The 14,494-nt window shown below is 39.5% G+C and overlaps 1 protein-coding gene across 1 annotated transcript; it reads left to right on the top strand.

Moving 5' to 3' along the window:
• The first annotated feature begins 2,075 nt into the window (after nucleotides 1-2,075).
• LOC133138082 (alpha-1,3-galactosyltransferase 2-like) lies at nucleotides 2,076-7,818 on the top strand. The gene is made up of 6 exons (XM_061256530.1): nucleotides 2,076-2,102; nucleotides 2,536-2,573; nucleotides 4,478-4,540; nucleotides 5,340-5,429; nucleotides 5,834-5,971; nucleotides 7,137-7,818. Exons 2-6 carry the CDS (start codon nucleotides 2,542-2,544, stop codon nucleotides 7,816-7,818), a joined length of 1,005 nt encoding a protein of 334 aa, XP_061112514.1. The 5' UTR covers nucleotides 2,076-2,102; nucleotides 2,536-2,541.
• The last annotated feature ends 6,676 nt before the right edge of the window (nucleotides 7,819-14,494 follow it).

Raw genomic sequence — 14,494 nt, 5'->3', positions numbered from 1 at the left:
AGAATATAATTTTTTCTTTGTTTTTCTTACTAGGGTTGTGAATTGGTTTTTACATTTCTTGTATGTGTCAATATTTATGGGGGTGGGGGTTATAATGGATTTCCTCTAGAGGTTGTTTTTTTTACGGGATAGCTTCTTTAGTTCATCTGTTATCCATGGTTTTTCTTTAGAGTTATTATTTCTGATTGTTGTCATAATCAAAGGAAACGATGAATCAAGGGCCAAATTGAGTAATTCAATAAATAATTCATAGGCTTTATTGACATCTTGCATCATGATTTGAAGGCGTCAAAGTTATTTCTCGAGAATTTACAGTATTTAATTGATATATTCAAAGGAGTCATAGGCCTACTATCACTGGAAGATTCATTAAGATGAAAGATTTGGAAAACAGGGAGATTATCAGAGACATCGCATATCAAGAGGCCTGAAGTGATCTCAAAATCCATTGAATTAAGGAAAATATGGTCAATAAGTGTAGCTGATGAGTTTGTGATGCGGGAAGGTTTAGTAATTGAAGGAAAAAAATTATAAGAATAGAATACATTTAGGAAGTCAGTTGTAGTTGTGAGATCACCTTTAAGCAAGTTGATATTGAAGTCACCAAGTAGAATACATGTTCCGGGTTTTACCTGTACCCAGTGAAATACCCCGCGTGGACCAGTATTCAAAAACATTTTTGGATTTGATTTCAATAATCAGATGGGATTAAATTCCAAAACTGGGTATTTCAAAACTTGAATCTGTGATCCTGACAATAAAAATTGGGATAAGGATTTGGTCGTTAAATCCTACCTAGAATCTAGATTTTGAAGGAGGAGATTAGGATAGTTTTGATATGGAAAATCATGCTCGTCTTGATCCCACTGAAAGGGTGGACTCAGGATGGATTCAAGGTTGATTTGGGATCACAATCCTTGCACATTATTAGGAACACAAATCCTTCTATAAAACAGTATCGATTCTAAATGGCCAATAAAGTATTTTCAAGAAGAACCCCACAAAAATAAAAGAAAGAAAGAAAGTTTCGAATGTGTAAATGCCTTGGAATATTTTATTTGAAAATATATTGTTATCTATTCTAAAATAATTGCTGCAAAAACAAGATTTTCACAGTTCCTCAGAAGATACTATACCAGCATCCACATGGACCTGCAACAAAATGTTTTTATTACATTGAATTCTGAAATTAGACTGACTTTTTTGCCTATGTCTTTTGTATTGATGATTCAAATAGGTAAATATAAGTAATATACAAACTCATGCCTGTTTGTCTTAATGAAATGTTGCATTATTTTGACCAACAGATGGTGGCGCGCTGTATCCAAATAATGCTTGTCTGGATTCTGTAAATCGGATCTTGTGCTATCTCGATCAGAATGATTCTATCTGAAAATTATTTGAAAAACGGAGACAGAACCTAGAACATCAATTTTATCTGGGATAGCAAAAACACGATTTCAAAATCTGGTTAATTCTGATCTGAAGAGAACTTAATGAGATTTTAATCTCGAGATTCACAGTTTTGAAATACCTTACTGGGCCCCCGTGATTTGCAATAAGCCCCCGTTGTTGTGGAACAATCTTCGGCAATACTTTACACAGAATCCCTTCAGATGAAACGTTCACCATATTTAAATTGCCTGAACATGCCACACAGGATTGACTGACGGTGATAACTGATTCCTGCATCATTTCCTTTGCTGACAGTTCCTCACTTTTGCGATGCTAAATCTTGGCCACAGGTTTTATTTACAAGTGTAAACGACATTTAGCACAACTATATTTGTATGCTACGCATATGCCACTTTATTTCACTTCTGACGTATCAGATAATCATTCAATGAAAGAAAAATTCCTGTTAAAACATGGAACGAGAAAAGGCTTTTAGCAACGACGCGTTCACTTATTGGATGAGAGTACATTCGGGGGGTGTCCGCCGAAATGCTCCTGGTCCGCTTTTCTTACTGCACCGTGGTGTTAGGCTACGGATTTCAGTCTAATGGTTACCGTTTATGTGTACTTTGTTTGCTGTTCTTTTTTTTTTTTCGTTTTCAAAATGTTCCCATTTGTTTTCTCATTCAAAGACGCATCTATTTCAGGTAAGTAGCTACTCTAAAGTTGCTATACGTACGTACGTATGTATACGTCTAGCTACGTATTTAGGACTCCGAGCGAGCCTATATAGAATTATTAGGTCATTTCTGCCTTACAATGTGGCCGAATTGTGTGTTTTTCCCCCTTGCTTTTTGCGTTCATTTCTCTTATTTTTCCCATTTGCTTTCCCGAAGAAAAAAAAAAAAGGGGGGGGGGGAACTACGTGTCTCTTTTTTTTTCACAGGATCTCTGGGCCAGCCCAGAACGTTCCGGGCTCAAGGAGTCAGAGATTGAAAACACGTGTCTACTACAACTTGTGGATTTGTTTTAATGACTGTTGTAGGATGCTTTATTTGTATAAGTTCGCGTGATATTTTCCCTTCTGTTTCCCAAACTATCCTATATCTGATTAAGTATTTCTGTTTTTTTTCTTCGCAGCCTCAAATGAACTTCATCTCGAAGGTCGGTACAATGAGGTGAGTGAAACGTCTTCAACAGGCGACCTTGGTAGAATTTCTCTAAGGCGACTGTGCATGATTCTGCGATCACATCCAGTTTTTAGTGGTCACACATTGTCTACTTGGAGCGAGGGAACAAAAAAAATGTTTTCTGGTTTCTGGTGAATCGCATTTGCGTAAATATTATCCTACAATCAGATTAAGATTGCATTTTTCTATAAGCACGACGTGTTCCTGCGGTATATGAATCGTGAATCGGATTCAAAATATACTTATAAATTATATAAATTATCCAACTTTCACAAACAATTGCTTCTCTTTTGGTCAATCTATAAACACAATTTTTCTTCCCAGCGATTATATAGTGTAATATGTATGTATTTGGACAGTGGTGCACTGTCTGTTCTGACTTTGACCTTTAATTTGATGGTATATGCATCCATATTGGGTGAACCGTGTAGGAATTACTTACCTTTTTATACCTGCACCAAAGAAGCGAATACACTCGACTAATAAGAAACGGCCGATAAGCCAACTGTCCAATTACTTTGGTCCGCTAAAATGGAGGGACTATGTATAAAAATGGATGTGATTCCTTCACGGATCACCCAATATGGATGTAAATATCCTCATATTACAGGTGACAGTGGTCTCTTTAACCTCATATTCACCATTTCATTTTGAATCCAACCTGCTGGAGTACAGAGGCAAAAGGATAGCAATTGCACCACTGTTCAAATACTGCTCTGTATATGGAATAACAGGGACATTTTATATTTAAAAAAATTACTGTTTCATGGAAAATGTTTCTCTAGCAGCATAATGTTGGTGAACCAGCTTTTTAGAATTTCTGAATCCTTATGGATGTTTAATACCCCGGTTAACCTGGAGGAATTTGCTATGGTTTCAGATGCTATTCCCACTGGGGGTGTGATGCTCTTTAGGGATGTAGCCTCAAATAGCCTGGATTGCTCGGATATGCTTTTGTGCACAATTTAAATGAAATGATCTCAGCATACAAGCTTTATTTCAGAATGATGTAGTAGGCACTGGATACGTACATATCAAATTATTGGGGAATTATGTAAGATTCACCGATCTCATTTGGGGAAAAAGATTTGGAATTTACCCTCTAAATATGATTAACAAGTAAAATTCTAAATAATACTCAAATTGTATTGCTGCAATTTAACAAAATAATTCTGGAAATTCTTGTCAAAAATTTGTACTTTTAAATCATACAGACTGTGATTTTACACTTTGATTTTTACACAATTTGAAGATTTCATATTTATACATCTAAATTTAGCCAAAGCAAACCACTGTTCAGAAAGAAACCAAATGGCAGCCGACATCTAAATATTTTTCTCATCATTTTCAAATCAATAATGATCTAGTTCTATGCTGTAAACACCTTCTCAGACATCGTAGGAGCAAACCGTACTACATCAGTCAGTTTGCCCTAGGTTTGCAACAGGATGCTCAATGCACCACCGTTTCTGTTTAAATAAACGTTTATTTCTTTATTTCTGTTGCACTTTTCTTTTTTCCTCTTTTGGGTTTGAACAGTATTTGGTTGAAGTTGAAAAATATCATTTTGTTTCTGAACGTTTTGTTGTTTTAAAAATCTGATTTGACAGGAATGCACATTTTTACCTGCTGGTTGTAGATTTGGAGTCCTGGTCCTGCTTGGCATTATTTATAAATTCATGCATACTTTTAATTGTTTTGCACAGGCAACATTGTTGCTTTTCATATGACACTGATTTCACAAGCAAAATGATTATTTTTACATATTTACTCCATAATGGCAGTAGTATGACACAATAACACAGCACAAGTAATATTGGCTACTCTTGTGAATGTACGTTATGCAATATAATGCCTCACAATCCTTTGATTAAATCTTACTTCTTTTTCAGACTGCTTCATCGTTTGGGACTCGGCATATTGTGTGGTCTTCTGTTACTGTTTGTGTTTGTGAGGTAGGAATGTCTCCTTCACCAGGCAAGAATAAACAGAAACAGCCTGAGGTAAAGAATCAAAATGTCACATTACAGAATTCAGAATGACAATGTGCACACTTTCATGAATTTATTTATTTGTAAATTTTTAAGTGGACTGTATCCAATTTATAAATTTTTGTTGCTGTTTCGTTCTGTTGCTGTAATGTGATTCTCGAAACATCTCTCACAAAGTCAATGGACAGCATTGCATATCTCGGGTCATTCTGAGATGGCGCATACATTTCATTATTTCATTGAATCTCTTAGGTTAGCATATTGCAGCTACATACACCAGTACTGCTGGACATTACCACGTAGCAGCAGTTGTACACTCGTGGATAGCAGTTTGCACTTTGTTTTTGAAAGGCAATTTATTTTTGTATGAGGAATACTTTGTTTTTTGTTCTTAAAGACAAGGTGAAATCAAAATTCACTTTTTCCTGAATTTGGTCAATTTTTTATAACCATATGAACGTATCTGAAAGTATGCTTAAAAAGTACAATAAAATTTTAGTGCTTCTGTATTTTCACTGTAGTATACGTCATAATCGTGGAAGCTAGTGCTCGGCAAACTCCTGTTTCAGCTTATCTTTCAAGGTACATCTTTAACAGGCAGCCTTTTAGTTGTGTCTTAAAGGGGAAAGAACTTACGTGTAACTACTTACAAACATAAAATATTGCAGGAAAAAGTCACGATTCATCAGGGAAAACTATAAGCTGTGCCTTATGTTTAAAGTTTGAAATTTGATGAAGCAAACTTGTCTGTTGTAATGTTCAGGTTTTCTGAAAGCCCTCTGAGGAAATATCAGCTTCCTCCTGCTGCAAAGCCAGAACCCAGAGACCATGTAGACACCTCCCTGGATCTCAGGTGAGTCACATGAACAGTACTGTGTGTGTTCAGCCGTTATTTTTTCAACGGAATAATGTTTGTTATTCATTAACTTGTGACCCTGGGCAGTTCCTTTATGGTGAACAGGTAAGGTTGTATTCTTTGCTTTATTCAGACAGGTAGAAAACATCGGTGCCATCGTCTGGATCATTCAGTTTCTTTAGTGCGGAAACGGAAAGACCCAGCGTACCAAATACGCTGCCAATTTAAACAAAACATAGGGTCACCTTGGAGTGAGGTGTGGGCAATGTTATCTTCATATATATAACCTTGTGACCACACAGACAAGCTCAGACATCTGTGATGAAATATTATTCAGGTTACAGAATGATGCCTTGTCAATATTACCCTTTTTTACCCCCCCATTTTGTCCCTCTTCTCAGCTCCCGAACCGATGTGACGACATCGACGGACTGGGGAGCTCCCATTTTGTGGGACGGGATGTTTGATCCTGACACCTACGACAAGTATCACCAAAAAATGGGCACCTCTGTGGCACTGACTGTGTTCGCCGTCGGGAGGTTAGCGCTGTTTGTGACACGTTCGGGCCTCTCCTGTCTGCTGCCCGCAAGTCCACCCGTTGAGCTGAATCTAGTGTCTTCCCCTGACGGAGCCCCTGATATCACACCATTCAGAGCAGAACACAAGCTTGTTTGCGCCTTCTTAAATCTATAGTGGAGGTGGTGGCAGTGAACGTTGATAAATACAAGTTCTTGGCGGACATTTTAAATTATTGCTGATTTGTTTAACACAATGCAGCACAGCTTGCTTTAATTCATCCTATGCACCAAATTCAGTGGGAATTGAATGATTAACAGAGGTGTTTGCTGCAATTAATTGAATTATTTTACTGGCTTGATCCTGAATCAAAATAAGAAAAATCAACTGATGGAGGACTGAAATACGTGAGGGATCAATGAGATTATTGAACAAAAGCTGTTGGAAAGAGTTTGATAATATAAATAATTTGCTATTTAGCTGACGCTTTTATCCAAAGTGACGTACAGTTGATTAGACTAAGCAGGGGACAAATGGAGCAAGTCAGGGTTCATGGCTACACTGCAAGTACAAGCTTCTATGTGTAATCTGAGTGGTTTTGAGATATGGAGCTTCAAATATTCCAAAGTGAATGGGCTACAAGCAGATGCCTGTTCAATTTTTCATCAAAATTTGTGTCAAAAATGTCAGTTGGACATGTAATTGTCTTGACTGGGTATTGAACCACCAACCATCCCAGTCCGAGTTATGTACCGCTTGGCATCTCCCCCTCTCCGAACCTCCACCTTACGCTCACGACTATTGTCTGTTCTGGCTCCACGATGGTAGAATGAACTCCCTGTTGAGGTCGGAACTGTAGAATTGTACTTCCTTCTCGGGTCTTTCAGCGCACTTATCCCTGGTTGTGGGTAAGCACTTTGTTGTACTTCGCTCTGGATAAGAGCATCTGCCAAATGCAATGTAATGTAATGTAATGTACCGGCGCCTAATAGGCTGCCCGTAATACGAATGTTTGATAATGTTGGGGGGAGAGGGATGGGGTTGTCTTATGGGCCCAGGTTGCAGTTTAAATAGATGGGTTTTTCAGTGTGTCAGAAGATGGCGGGTAACCATTGTAAGAGAAATTAGGAACTTCCGACACTGCATACATAACACTCTACTGTGTATTTCTGTGTGCCTTTTTAACAGATATCTGGAAGTGTACCTGATGGATCTGCTGTCCTCAGCGGAACTCCACTTCATGGAGGGTTTACCGGTGACGTACTACGTGTTCACCAACGCCCCAGAGAACGTGCCGGGGCTCCAGCTGAAGACTGGCCGGGCCCTGGAGATCATCAAGATCAAGAGGCACGAGCGCTGGGAGGACATCTCCATGATGCGCATGAAGACCCTCGCGGACGCCGTCCAGACACGCATCCGTCACGGCCACCGGTACGTCTTCTGCCTGGACGTGGACATGGTCTTCGCCGGTCGCTTCGGCTCGGAGGCACTCGGGGAGTCGGTTGCCCTGCAGCACTCCTCCTTCTACAACCTCCCCAAGGTAAGGTACACCTACGACCGCAACCCCAAGTCCACGGCCTGCATGGAGACTGGGGACCTGTACTACCACGCGGCCGTGTTCGGGGGCACGTGGGAGTCCGTGGTGAACCTGACCGAGAGCTGTCACCGGGGCATAATGACGGACAAGAGGAAGGGGGTGGAGGCTCTGTGGCACGACGAGAGCCACCTCAACAAGTACTTCTGGCTCAACAAGCCCAGCAGAGTGCTGTCGCCAGAGTACGGCTGGAACCCCCTCGACAGGCCCAGTCGAGAGATACACGTCAAGCGGCTGCTCTGGGCTGAGAAACACTACAGCAGTCTCAGGACCTAGAGGTACCATCGACCAAAAATAAAACAAAAATAAAACCTTTATATGCACGATATATCACAAAACAATTGCACATTTACAACATGCAGTATTAACTTATTTTTGGCACGATTATGTTGTTTACGAGGATACTAAATATGTGTGAAATATATCAAAACCACTCAGGACACAGAACCTTATCCTGTAACTCCAAGATCACAAAATATTTTGCCCCAATTTCAGTTATCAGCACAAAACTGTAAAACTTGCAAAAACTGTAAATAACTGCAATCAACATAGTAATATCCTCCATGGACATAGAAAATGACTGATTCTTCATTATCAACCTTTACAGCCTCTGTTGGTATTGCTTCCATGGGATTACTGTATGGTATGAATCTGTAACTGATCACTGCCACTGACTTCCAAAAAAAAGCTTAACCTTTCTATGGGAACGCACTTATGCAACCACTTATGGTCCATAGCAGGGCTGTGATAGTGCCTTTCCATCAGGAAGGATTTAATGAATGTCAATCAACGTGTCGCCATATGAAAACGGTTTTCCTTCCTTGAAACATGCCGGTATTTTCAATGTTAAAGCCCATTTGCTATACATTTCCGGCAATTTGTCACGGATGTTTGAATTGAATTCGTAAAACCGTCTTTTCTCCGTGGGCAGAGGTTGTTGGGGGGTGACTTCAGGAAATAGCAACGCGCTAAGTCACTGCGGGGAATGCTATCGTTTCGTTAAAAGGTCCGTTCTGTATTTACATTTTCGTTGACTTGACAATGAGCAATGAGCTCTGGTGCAGTTCCCTAGCAACGCAATTAAAGATTGTGAAAAACAAAAACCACTTGCCTACTTGGAAGTTAGCCAGGCTACTTTGTTCAACTTCCCAGTCCTTCCCATGTTCATTTTAACATCGTCCGGAAATTCCAACGGCTGCCTCGAAGCTAAACGACTCGTTAGAAAAATCTATTTAAAAACAAACTGGTTGTATGCTTTATAAATTGGTAAACAGCGAAGTAATGTAGGCCTAATGTAGGGCTTTAACATCCAAAATACCAGAATATAGTATTTCAACAGGAAACATCTTGCTGGAAATGGTCTGCCTTTAAACACCCAGTTCCCTTCATGGGGTTATGACTGGATCATTGACAATATCAATTTTAGTATGCCAGTGTCTGTGTCTGAACCCAGGAGAGGAATAAAATTCTAATTCCATCCATTTCATGTTGCTACCACAGCCACTTTATGCTTGTAACTATCAAGATTTCTTCAAACTTCAAACAGTGGCTTATTGTGGTTTGAGACAAACAAGATTTTAATTACATGAATACATACACAAGGCCACCTTTTGTTGCAGTTTGTGATGTCTTATCAGCTATGGTGTTTTCCATTCGAAGCGCAGTTAATGGCTTTAAATCTCTGATTTTCCTTAAAGTATTTTGTGGAATTGTTAATTGCATTGCTAATTTAAATGTTTTTATATTTATTACGACTTACAGAGTAGGGGAGAGCTGGGTAAGTTGTCACGCTGTTCATTCCTCTAACACTCGTCACTTCCTCAAAAAATGTGAATGCGGCAGCCTGTAGCGTAGTGGTTAAGACTGGGTCCCGCAAGGTCGGTGGTTCGATCCCCGGTGTAGCCACAGTGAGATCCACACAGCCGTTGGGCCCTTGAGCAAGGCCCTTAACTCTGCTCCTATTTAGTCTAATCAACTGTACGTCGCTCTGGACAAGAGCATCTGCCAAATGCCATTAATGTAATTTTCTCAGGTCAACTTCCTGTTTTTTGTGGTCAAAGCCATAGATACGGAAACGTAGATACCTCATTGGCCCCTGCTCTATGTCGTCGCTTTGAATGTGATAATCAAAATATACATTATAACTATCCAAAGTAATATTCTTATCGGCCTAGGTAACTATAGCTGTGAAATCTCTTTTAATACTTTTGCGCCCAACAGTGAAAAGTGTGACAATATGCCCTCCTCTCCCCTATTTAAGAAGAATTTTGTTCTGTCCTGTGGATTTTCAGTGCTGTGTCTAGGTTTGGACTACAGTGATTTCTTGTAATGTAATTTAATGTATTATAATGAATTCTTCAACAATCTTGAAATGGAAATTGATTCTTGATGAATATAAATCAATAATTTGGTGATGTACAATACTGTGCAATTTTAGGCAGGTGCGAAAAAATGCTGTAAAGTTAGAATGCTTTCAAAAATAGAAATCTTAATGGTTTATTTTTATCAATTAACAAAATGCAAAGTGAGTGAACAGAAGAAAATCTAAATCAATTCAATATTTGGTGTGACCACCCTTTGCCTTCAAACCAGCATCAATTATTCTAGGTACACTTCAAAGTCAGGGATTTTGTAGGCATATACTCAGGTGTGTGATTAACCAATTATACCAAACAGGAGCCAATGACCCTCAAAGCAACAAGACATAGCAACAAGACACATAGCAAGGCAGACAAGGGTTTCCAGATGTGCTGTCCAAGCTCTGTTGAAGAAGCACAAAGAAACGGGCAATGTTGAGGACCGTAAATGCAGTGGTCGGTCAAGGAAACTTAATGCAGCAGATGAAAGACACATCATGCTTACTTCCCTTCCCAATTGGAAGATGTCCAGCAGTGCCATCAGCTCAGAATTGGCAGAAACCAGTGGAGCCCAGGTCCATCTATTGTGCTGGTCAGAAGTAGTCTTCATGGAAGAATTGCAGCCAAAAAGCCATACCTCCGACATGGAAACAAGGCCAATGACTGAACTATGCGTGAAAACACAGGAACTGGGGTGCAGAAAAATAGCAGTAGGTTCTCTGTAGTTTGGCTGTAGTAGAAGGCAGTTTGTTCACCGAAGGGCTGGAGAGCGGTACAAGAATGAGTGTCTGCAGGCAACAGTGAAGCATGGTGGAGGTTCCTTGCACCTGAGGCTGCATTTGGAAAATGGAGTTGGGGACTTGGTCAGAATGAATGGTCTCCTCAATGCTGAGAAGTACAGGCAAATACTATCAGGGAGGCATCTGATTGGCCCCAAATTTATTCTGCAGCAGGACAACAACCCCAAACATACAGCCAATGTCATTAAGAACTATCTTCAGCATGAAGAAGAACAAGGAGTCCTGGAAGTGATGGTATGGCCCCCACAGAGCCCTGATCTCAACGTCATTGAGTCTGTCTGGGCTTACATGAAGAGACAAGCATTTGAGGCTGCCTAAATCCACAGAAGAACTGTGGCTAGTTCTCTTAAAATGTCTGGAATAACCTACCTGCCAAGTTCCTTCAAAAACTGTGTGCAAGTATACCTAGAAGAATTGATGCAGTTTTGAAGGCAAAGGGTGGTCACACCCAATATTGATTTGATTTAGATTTTTCTTATGTTCATTTACTTCTTCTGTTTATGCATTTTGTTAATTGATAGAAATTTTAAGTTTATTTTTATTTTTTAAAGAATTATTCTTTTACAGCATTTTTTCACACCTGCCTAAAACTTTTGCACAGCACTGTATTTGTGTGAAGATGTGCACTGTGCTTCTGTGTCCACTATGGCCACATTTCCTCTTAATGAGTAAGTGAATTAAATCAAATTTGTGTGTTAATCTGTAGAGCCTCTCTACTATTCTGTATCTCCGGCACTGGTAGGTGGAATGGACAAAGTGATTATCTCTCGGCTCTGGAAAATGGAGTAACCCGTTTCCTTTTCGGAGATAGAGAAGTATGGCTGGTATAGGAGTGTCAACCTTTGAACCTTTTGCTCTGAATAAGAGTCTACTAAATGCCTGAAATGTAATGTAAAAAAATATATTTATGTTATTTATGTTAACGGGTGATTATGGCAATGGTTGCCATTTTAAATGTTCTTGTGTAATAAACCAGACACACTGTGGAATGTAATGATACTGAATAATGGGAATATAAAATGATTGTGAATTAAACTGCAGTGTAAGGGCTTGGTTTGTCTGGGTGAGAAACACGTGAGTGAGTCTACAGCTGATACTGTAATTATTTTCTCCAATTTCTTCAATCTGGTTTTAAATGGTTATTAATCATAATTATTCTCTGGTTGGTTTTCTGGCAGGTGCAGCTTGCCAGCTTGATCTGTACATACCACTGCCTGCTGTAATGGAGTCTCATATTGTCAGTGAACTGAACTACATGGTGGTTCAGATTAACTTGAGGTTTCTAGCATCAACAGTGACTAATCACTCAGTGAATAATTTCAGTAATGGCACCATATGTATGTAAAGTATGTATACATCATTGTCTAATTCTGATATAGCTGCTTCATGGTAAATCTTGAATATGACACAAATAGCTTTGACCTTAGACTGATAGATGTGTCTGTACACCGAACCTCAGAAAATGAATGATTCTGTATTTGAGAATTTGGGCATTTAATTATGAAAAATACACTGTTTTTATGGACACTTGTACAATTCAACAAATGAAACAGGAGAACAATCAAAAAGTACAGTCGATAAAAATCACAAGTCATTTCTTCATAGTTTCTGCTCCCTTCTTGGCATGTCAGCCTGACTGTAGTGTTGCAATAACCATACCAGTACTCTTTATTTAGCAGTTGGATACTGCTCGTCAAGTATACATTACTCCCTCATATTACATATTACTCTTATTGGTGGGGGTACGAGTGGCACAGCGAAGATGGGAGAGCACAATTGTACAATTGCAAATTCCGAATACGAATTGCTCGCTGTCGGACGGGTCTGGATGCTGCGCCACACCCAAACAGCGTTTGAGTCGCTTGGGTGGGATTGTTGTTGTTCTGGGAACTTGCGTGTGATCGTTGGTGTGGTTTTCAGTTGAGTTTGGACCCACACAGATTGAGACGTTGCTGACTAGGGCAGAAGCTCACTGACTACGAGTTCAGACACGGGTCACAGTGTAAAGTTGGTTCGAGCCTGGCCACGGTTCCTTCAGTTGCTGCTGTGTGAGTTTCCCCTGACCGCGTGTGTGGGCGTCAGCTGTCCTCTGTAGGAGATGGGCTTATAAGGGGCGCACAGCTGTTGGACCCCTGAGCAAGGCCCCACATTGCTCCGGGGGGATTGTCCCCTGCTTAGTCTAATCAACTTTAAGTCACTTTGGATAAAAGCGTCAGCTTAATAACTGTAATGCAATGTGACACTCCTCCATTTCCTGTTTGAGTTTGCTCTGCTAGCCGGTGGTATGGAAAATTGCCGTCACTCTGTGCTGCTTGAACTGCCCTTTCCTGGCTTGGCGGTTGGAGCTGGATCTGCAGTAACATCCAAACTGAGGAGAGAGAACATACGCACACATAGTATTTTAGGCCTAAACCCTGCTGTGTTACTGAATCTATGATCAAGTGAAAGGCAGCTCCTCTTTACAGTATCTGGCTGTTTAAGGGTAGATATTCTTTTGACAGTTTCATCAGCCTTTTGTTTTTCAGCAGGTCTTGTTCCTTTCAATTCAATTCAGCAGGTGAAATGATTAAATGGTATGTTGAGAATGGATGACTGCAATTTTACTGCAGCGCTGTTATTATTAGCTGATGTAATTCCTGTGCAGGCCAGTAGAGGGAGACAAGAACACACTTGATCGACCATATGCATGGAATGGTTTTTACATATATATATATATATATATATATATATATATATATCTATATATATATATATATATATATATATATATATCTATATATATATATATATATATATTTTTTATCAATTTTTTTGTGACCACCCTTTGGCGTTAAAACTGCATCACTTCTCTGAGATAGCCAACGCTATCCTGCAGTTCTTGTGGTGAGAATTTTAATTTATTCCTGTAAGAAAACACTCAGAGACAGAGACAGTAAATAAAATCCAATCTTTACTCTGCGCATAGGGTCCAAGTTACATGCAAAAACAAGGACAAAGGTTCCAGGACCTTTGTCTGGATATATGTAGGCACAGAGCGCAACACATGTACGCCCCTTCATTAGTATTCATTAATATTTCTGATAATCAATATTCAAAGACAATCCACCGCTCTTCTCCTTACTATAGATTGTTTATTCATATCTCCCCCTTCAAGGTACGTCATGCAGATGCATGTTCTCAAAACATTCCAGCATGACGTATACGCAGAGGGCCTGTGCAATTAACTTAACTTACTGAGAATAATCTATTTTATCTTGTTTTAACTCCCTATTTCTAGGAAGATAATCCCCATGGTAGCTTCCGTCATGAGGTATTATGTTTTCGGTTCTGCAGGCTCTCAGGCACCAAGACAAGATAATCCAGAACACACAGTTAATGGCCGTGGCCTTGGAGGCCCATGGTACAGACAGGGAGAGACATCTTCACTCACACAGTTACAGAAAATAATATTGAGTAGCACAAAGCAAGTTATGATACTTTAATAAGTGTGTATGCTCTGGATCATTCCAGCATAAGCAACCAATAATAGTATAAGAAATTAGTAAAGGATAAGTAATTAATAATATGATAAGTAATTAATAATGAAATAATCACATGAATATATCATTTCAACAACATTTTAAATATTGCTGGTGATTCCACATATCCCTGCGGACAGCGAGTATATGTATATCTCTTTCGCTGAAATGTAAATGCAAACCAAAATTGTGAATCTGGGTGAATGGGCACAGAAAAGAAAGCATTTGAAATGTCAATCACAGGAAAAAAAAAGAGCAGATTGCGGTCACATATCAT

The sequence above is a fragment of the Conger conger genome, chromosome 10 (assembly GCF_963514075.1).
Source record: "Conger conger chromosome 10, fConCon1.1, whole genome shotgun sequence".
NCBI classification, from domain to species: domain Eukaryota; kingdom Metazoa; phylum Chordata; class Actinopteri; order Anguilliformes; family Congridae; genus Conger; species Conger conger.
Note: the sequence above shows the minus strand (reverse complement) of the source record. Positions and strands in the feature narration are given on the sequence as shown.